Source organism: Herpailurus yagouaroundi, unplaced genomic scaffold (genome assembly GCF_014898765.1).
Source record: "Herpailurus yagouaroundi ecotype Mexico unplaced genomic scaffold, PumYag 222, whole genome shotgun sequence".
Classification (NCBI taxonomy): Eukaryota; Metazoa; Chordata; class Mammalia; order Carnivora; family Felidae; genus Herpailurus; species Herpailurus yagouaroundi.
Genome location: NW_024412453.1, coordinates 1323698 through 1331728, shown reverse-complemented (window position 1 = coordinate 1331728; position 8031 = coordinate 1323698). Strand labels below are relative to the sequence as shown.

At 48.8% G+C, this 8031-nt stretch overlaps 1 protein-coding gene across 1 annotated transcript in view; it reads right to left on the bottom strand.

The window, feature by feature from the left end:
* The window catches only part of COG7 (component of oligomeric golgi complex 7), an 88229-nt gene that overhangs the window by 13212 nt on the left and 66986 nt on the right, over nt 1–8031 (bottom strand). The window contains exons 13-14 of the mRNA XM_040458770.1: nt 6764–6904; nt 615–698 (exon numbers count right to left, since the gene is read on the bottom strand). Of these exons, the coding sequence (XP_040314704.1) occupies nt 615–698; nt 6764–6904 (225 nt within the window). The remainder of the gene's footprint in view (nt 1–614; nt 699–6763; nt 6905–8031) is intronic.

The following is an 8031-nucleotide window of genomic DNA, read 5'->3' as shown; positions in this document are numbered from 1 at the left end:
ACACTGTTCCTCTGAAAAATCCAGAGAAGAATCTGGCCACCTGCTTCCTGTCCTCCCAAGTCAGAATTTCCTATGTGTACTCACACTGTGATGCCCTTAGGTACTGGTCATGCCTCACATCGGGAGGTGTATGAACATGTTACATTTTTGAAATCAGCTTGTTTTTCGTCCGTTGATTTAATAAGGAAATCAGCCGCCTTTCCTTAAAGTCCTGGATACGGGGGCACCTGGGTGGCTCAGTCGGTTAAGCGCCCGACTTCGGCTCAGGTCATGATCTCATGGCTTGTGGGTTCAAGCCCCATGTCGGACTCTGTGCTGACAGCTCAGAGCCTGGAGCCTGCTTCAGATTCTGTGTCTCCCTCTCTCTCTCTGCCCCTCCCCTGATCGTGCTCGTTCTCTCTCTCTCTCTCTCAAAACTAAATAAACATTTTTTTAAAATTAAAAAAAAAAATAAAGTCCTGGATATGGATGGAAACTACTCCATCCATAGGAAGCATAGGTCCAGACAGCACCGATGCGGTAATGACTACTTTCCCAGGAGGCCAGAATCAGAAGACAAGGCACGGTCTGCAATGCTATGACTGCCCCTGGAGAAAAGTGCACGCAGCTCTTACATTGCTGATGTACTCGAGAGGGGTGAGGCTGAAGGTGGGCAGATCGTCGGTCAGGGTCTCGCCAATGCCTGCTGTGTTCCAGCTCTAGGGGAGGGAAAACAGAAAGCGGTCAAGGTCACAGAAGCCAGGTGCCACAGGAAAGCACCACATGCCAGAAAATACTTGAAGAATGCACCATTCCTATGGTGTCTTTGCTCCAAGATGGCCTTGGAAATCGTCACTATTTTACAGATCAGGGACTTCTCTTTAAATCATCACCTTGAGGGGCACCTGGGTGGCTCAGTCAGTTGAGCTTCTGACCTCAGCTCAGGTCATGATCTCACCGTTTGTGGGTTCGAGCCCCACATCAGGCTCTGTGCTGACAGCTCAGAGCCTAGAGCCTGCTTCCGATATCTCCCTCTCTCTCTGCCCCGCCCCCTCAAGAATAAACAAACATGGGTGCCTGAGTGGCTCAGTTGGCTAAGCGTTCAACTTCAGCTCAGGTCATGATCTCGTGGCGTGTGGGTCTGAGCCCTGCATTAGGTTCTATGCTGAAAGCTTAGAGACCGGAGCCTGCTTCAGATTCTGCATCTCCCTTTCTCTCTGCCTCTCTCTCTCTCGCTCAAAAATAAACATTAAAAAAAAATAAAAATAAATGTTAAAATTTAAATCATCACCTTGAAACCTGCCACAGAGAAAATAATCCTTTCTCTCTCCCTCTCCCCACCCCCACTCTGCATTCCTACAGACCCTTAAAACAGGAGCTCCTATCTTCTCAACAGACCTATTTGGTGGGAATGGATCCCAGTTGTTGATCCCACTCAGATTGTGAAGAGCTGTGTATCCTGAGGTCTGAGTTTCTCTACTAGGTGGGCACTACAGGGTAAGAGCTGCTGGGTGCAGGTTGCCTCGCTAACCCCGGGGTCTTCAGCCCCAGATCCTCCACAGAGGATGACACGTGAATCCCTATCTTGGGAAGCCCTTTCTGGCTGCAGGAATATCCAAACCACACTGACACTACTTAACGGCTTTTATTTCTCGCTGTCTTCTGGACTTATTTCTCAGGGATGGAAAGAATCTCCAAACCCCACCAACTGCCCTTCTGTCCTCTTTGTGACTCCTCTGTCATCTGGGGAGATGCTCTTCCTCTTGACATTTCAAGTGAGTACATCTCCGGTATCACCAAGTGAGCCTCCCCAGCATTCTCTCTAGAGTCAGGCACACTGCCAGCACGTACATGGTTACATTGTTCATACAGAACTTGGCACGCCTTCATACAGAAATCTAGTTTCTTCATTCCAGCCTGAGTCACCCCAAAGCCAGCCTGGAAAACAAGGCCCTCTCTGGCTGCGCTCCTGGAGCGGCTCCCAGGTCACGGTGGAGTTGCTCTCCACAGCCACCTGATGCCCGATCTGGTTGCTTGATCCTTTAAGCAGCGTTCCGGGAATGTAATGACCACGTCCACCCCTGGGCTCCCAGCCCAGGCTGAGCCTCAGCCGCCCTCCCCACGTCCCCTAGCACCGGCTCGGTTCTGATTTTCTTTGCTTGAGACCAGTTCTTTTTCCTCCCCACCCCCGCCCCTAGTTTTCTAAGCTCCTAGTTCTTGCTTGAGAATCCTCTTCTGTTTCAAAATAGCCTGCTTTTCTTCAGTTAACTCCCACCGCATTGAGAAGACACACTCTGATCACCCACATGTACCAAGTGCCCATGATGCACAGAGCCTTGTGCCCCACTTGGCAGAGAGGAGACAAAGAAGTGTAAGACTTGGTCCTCGCTCTCCAGAAGCTCCTTGAGAAACCAAGACCCCCTGATATGCTCCCACGCTATAAACCCCCACGCACCCAGGCTTCCACTTGGGAGTTCTCAGGGGCAGATGCAAGGTTTGATACAGTAAGAGCTCTGAGGAGCAAGGGCTCCGGCTGATTATAGAGGGCAGTGGGATGCCTGAGGTGCACAGACGGAAGACTGGAAGAGAAAGTGTAGCCCTGAACTGTGGGCTAAGAAAGGGCTTTATTTTCAACAAATAAATTGTGAGACTATGAGAGAGAGGAGAGGAGAGGAGGAGAGAGAGGGAAGGGTCCGGAAGGGTGGTCTGTAGTTCATAAAAGACACATCGAGCAATCCCGATGTGCACAATGAACCTGGGTCCTGATTCAAACAGTGAAATTATGACCTTTATGACAATTGGAAATTTGAACACTGATTACTGATATCAAGGAATCATTTCTGACTTAGGGGTGATTATGGCACTGTGATTATTTTTAGAGTTGCCCCCCTTTAGAGAAGGGGTATATACGAGACAGATGGCCAGAAGATGACCATGCTGGAGCAGGGTGATGAGGACGTGAGGTTCAGTAGACTCCTCTCCCCATTCTTGCATATGTGTGAACACCTTCTCAATAAAATGTTTTTTTAAATCGACTCTTACACTGGGTCTGGGGAGCCAGGGAAAGGTCCTGAGTGGGGGGACAAAGTCAGAATGATGCTTTGTGAAGATTAGTGCAGCACCTCAGGAGGACTGAGGGTGGGGAGGCAGATAAAAAGCTCAAGGAACAGCTGGGAGAGGAGGAGAAGCCCATCGAGGGCAGCGGCCACAGGAACAGACAGGAGACATCTTTAAAAAGAAGGAACGATGCAACACAGTGGTGAGGTCACTGGCAAAGAGCAGAGGCAAGAGGGCAGAGACAGGAAGGGCCAGGGAGGCAGTGGGCTGGGAGGGGGGATGGCGCGAGGGCTGAGCTGCAGGGAAAGGGCAGCATCCCCCAAGTGCATCCAGGGGACTCACACTGCAGGCTGGAGGCCCCCGAAGGCTCCAGAAGGCTCCGTGGGGAGGTGGGAGGAGTGTGGACAGGCAGAGGGGAGAGGGAGAAGGGAGAAGAGCCGGAGTGGAACGTGGTTTGCAAGAAGGGTGGGTGTGGACCGAACTAGGGAGGCGCTTATCAAGTTAGGGCGACAGGGAAATGGTGTAGGTTATTTTTTAATTGTTCAAAATTTATTTAAAATTTCCTTCAAACAGGCTTTTTCTATCCATCTGTCACCAGATAATGTGGGCAAACGTCAACAGCCTATTTGGAAATGGAATACAGTGTTGGTTTATATTCTCGAAATGTAAAAGGGTAATACAATTTACTGGCAAACATTAAAAACAAACACTGAATGACCAGGGTTTAATTTTCAAATCCTTAAGGCCCAAGTGTTTGCCTTTGTGTTGTGTGCTTTCCCCGCTGGCAACTCTCAGAGAGCAGTTCCTCCTAACCTCAGTTCCCAGCGCCCCGGGGGGCTGTGGCGGTGAGGCCTGAGTGAGGAGGTGAGATTCAGGCAACCAGGAGCCCAACTGTAGCGGGGGCTCTGGAGTACAGAAGTGGGGGCAAAAGAGCAGCGGAAAGAAGGGAGCTTCCAGAACAGAGGGTCAAGATTTTAGGATTTGGGGTGGGGGCATGAGTGATCTAGGTGAGGGGATCAAGAGCACACTTACAGTGATGAGTGCTGAGTCAAGTACAGAATTGTTGAATCACTATACTGTATACCTGACACTTACGTAACACTGTATGTTAATTGCACTGGAATAAAAAAGAGGTAAAAAAAAAAAAAAAAGATCCTGGTTCTCATGAATTGCTTGTTTTATCCTACATTACACATGAAATAGTTTCAAAATAGCTATACCATTACTACCAACAATAAAATTACTGTATGAAGTTCAAAAAAAAAAAAAAAAGATTTTAAGCTCTTAATAAAAATAGGGGCACCTGGCTGGCTCAGTTGGTGGAGCATGCAACTCTTGATCTCAGGGTTGTGAGCTCAAGCCCCACGCTGGGTATAGAGATTATTTAAAAAAAAAAAAAAAAAAAAAAAAGGCACCTGCATGGCTCAGTCGGTTAAGCATCTGACTCTTGGTTTTGGCTCAGGTCATAATCTCACGGTTGGTGAGTTCAAGCCCACGTCTGGCTCTACCCTGACAGTGCTAACCCTGCTTGGGATTCTCTCTCTCTCCCTCTCTTTCTGCCCACCACCCCCCCCCGAAAATAAACAAATAAACTTTTTTTTTTTATTAAAAAAAATTTTTTTAATGTTTATTTTCAAGAGAGGGAGAGAGTGTAAGCAGGGTCGGGGCAGAAAGAGAGGGAGACACAGAATCCGAAACAGGCTCCAGGCTCTGAGCTGTCAGCACAGGGCCCGATGTGGGATCTGAACTCATGAACTGCGAGACAATAACCTGAGCCAAAGTCGGACGCTTAACTGAGCCATTCAGGAGCGCCCCCCCCCCCCAAATTTTTTTAATTAAAAAAAAAAAGCGAAGAAAAATAATAAAAGCAGCCAGATCTGGAGGCTGGGGAGGGGGATGGGAAGGATGAAGAATGCTAATCCCCTCCTCTTTCAGAGCAGCTCAGCTGGTATCAGCAGCTACCTGAGATGCAAACATGACTAACCCAGAACAAGGACCCCAGCCTCTTGATGGTTTTCGTAACCTTTTTTCAGCAACGTTGGAAAGATCTTCTGGGTACTGATATCTTTTGTGGGGAAGAACCTATTATCTCAGGCTCCACGATTCCTCTGGTTTCACTTAGTTTATCTTCCTTTTCTAGTCACGTTCAAATGAACGTTATGTTGTATACATTTTGGCTTTAAAGAACAGCACGTGCAGGACAGTGCATCCCCTCTATGGATCCATCTATCTATCCACTGGTGCCCGGCCAGCCTCCAACTTGGGGCAGGAAGAGGTGTCTGTCTGGGTTGAACACCACACATTCCCACTGATTTCTACACTGTGGGATTTTGAGGGATTTATTGCTTTTTTCATTGTACGTTCCTGTACCACCTGAATTTCTGAAAATGAGTATGTGCCATTTTTACTTCTAAAAAACTGTCATTCCTATTTAAAAAATGAGAATCGCAGAGAAGAAAGCCAGCACTTATTAAGCATGTACTCTGTGGCAGCTGCTGGGCTAAATTCTATCATAATACAGATCCTCACGTATCTGCACGGTCAGAATCAGCTCACCCGCATTTGACGAGGAGAGGAGGCTCACACAGGATGCCGCGTGATCCGGCAGGCCCAAGTCACAGACATCACTTCCACCGCGCTGTGACAGGAGCACCTCTCCTCCAGTTTCGCCCTCCCCCACCCACAACAGAAACACAGAATCTGACCAGGGTGGGTCCCATGGCATTTTTCAGGGAAAAAAATCATAAAGAATGAAAATCATGGAATTTCAGAACTTTGAAAGCATGTGGTCCAACCCCTTGTTTCATGGATGGGGGATCTGAGACCCAGAGACTTAAGCCAGGTCATACGGTGAAGTGAGCAGCTCTTGAGCCCTGGCCTCGTAGGCTTTCTGGAGGGTGGCAGGAAGTAAGGAACCTGTAATCGTGCCCTCCCAGTTCTTTCCACTTCCTAAAAGATCTCTTGGTTATTAAAGGTCCATAACTGGATCTTTCTCAAAACACTATCTCTAAAAACAAACCAAACCAAACCAAACAAAGCTGAATCCAGAGAGCCTGGAACCGTCATTGAGAAAGGCTGGCAAAGGGGTTGTCCTAGAAATCCAGATGGCAGTGATGACACGGGGCCCGAGGAACTCAGAACCAGTGGAGAAGCTGTGACTGATGGGTAGTCCCTTGAAGGGAGTCAGGACAAGTAGAACAGAAGCCAGGGAAGGGAGGCACTCTGGGAACAGCCACAAAGAAAAGGCATCAAGGATAGAAAAGATCAGAGTCCTTCAAACTCCGTCAAAATCACCAGAGCAGATCTGGTGAGGCGCTCTCCTGGGTGGAGTTCCAGAAACAATGCTCCTGGAAAGGACACAATCTCAGGGGATGAAGAGCTGCTGTGACCTGCCCCTGCCTATGCAGGGGCACAGGATCTCCCTCACTTCTCCCTGCCAGGGCACAGCTATGCTGATCCAAATGGCGCAAGTTAATCAAGCAGTAATAATAATCCCAAGAAGCAGTCTAGAAAGAAAGCATCTCGGTGACTTCAAGTAAGATAAATTCTTGCTAAGCAGCGAGTTGCAAGGGAACAGTGAGTCTGTAAGGTGGGCCTTTCAGCCAGGAGAGTTAGAGTGGTTCCTCCTAAAGCTCCTGGGGGGTGGGAGGAGGCGGTGCCCACACTAAAAAATGCTTGGGAAGGAGGCAGTGCCCAGGGGGGTGTCTGCAGTCAGTGGGAAACTCACGTCCATCTTGGAAACAAGCAGCAGCTGCTGTTTGATGCGCAGGAAAACGGAATCGAAAGCCAGCTGGTGGGCCTGCTGGTTAAGTCGAGTCAGGGCCATGCGAGATGCAGACAGTAGGTTGTGGTTACTTGACCCTTTTTCCTAAGACAAGAAAACACAAAAGGCTATTTATTAGGGCCTGGCTGTAACCAAGGTTTTAGCTAGTTTGACATTTTTGAAAAGCCACTGAGAGGAAAACAGTGAGGGGGCAGGTCTATACAGTAGTGTTCCCAAGCCTGGTTGTGCCCTGGCACCTGCTTTGGAACATGCTGGATTACAGGTGCACAGGCTCCACCTCAGGGCTACTGAATCGGAGTCCAGCAGGGGTGTGGGGCCCAGGAAGCACTGTTTTAAATTCACTTTTCCAGGTAATTCTGATTCGTCCGAGCTCACACAAGCTGATGGACTGGAAGTGTAGGAAAAATTAACCTGTGGATGTTCCTCGGGGATAGAGGAAGAAGGAGAAAACGATAAGTGTCAGGTATAGACAAGACTCGGAGACAGAAGCCTGATTCCCAGCGAGGTCAACTCAGTTACACCTGGCTATACAGCAAAGCGCACACAACCTATACGAGTCCCAGGGAATTCCAAACCGCCTGAGAAAATACAGAGATGGAATATGTAACCCTGGTTTTGCTATTATAAATGAACCGATTACAACAAACTAAATCAGATCAGCAATAAAGATAAACAGAACTGCTTTCACCTAATCACGGAAGCATGGATGAATGAGCCTGGACAAGTGTTTTAAGAAGTGTTTGTCAAGCTCAGATGCAGCCAGTTGGTGTGCCTAAGTGCAAATCTGAGACCGTGTGAGGGCAACAAGGAAGCCTCAGACATGTCCAGAGGATCACTGTGCAGTCGCCCCCAGAGCTCAAGGCCTGGTAGGACACTCTGAGGTTGCATTTGTTGCCATGAGAACAGCAGTGTCTATTCGAACCCGACCAGGGGATGGGGAGATGGTTCTGGAAGGGATGTTGCAGCCCTCCTAGGATCCTGGGGCCATTCAAAAGTTGCTGTGTGGCTCATTCCATTTATTGGGAAGTTCTTCTGTCCCTGGACCCCAAGGGGCCCAAAGCTCAGAGTCAAGGGCAGCACTGTGGTAGATCAAGTAAGAGCTTAAGCTAAAGGACAGCTCGGAGGGAACACGTCCCCCCGGGTCCTCCTGCTCCCATGAGGATGCACTTGCTCTGGAGGCTTCCTCTGGCTTTTCTCCACCCCTCGTCCCT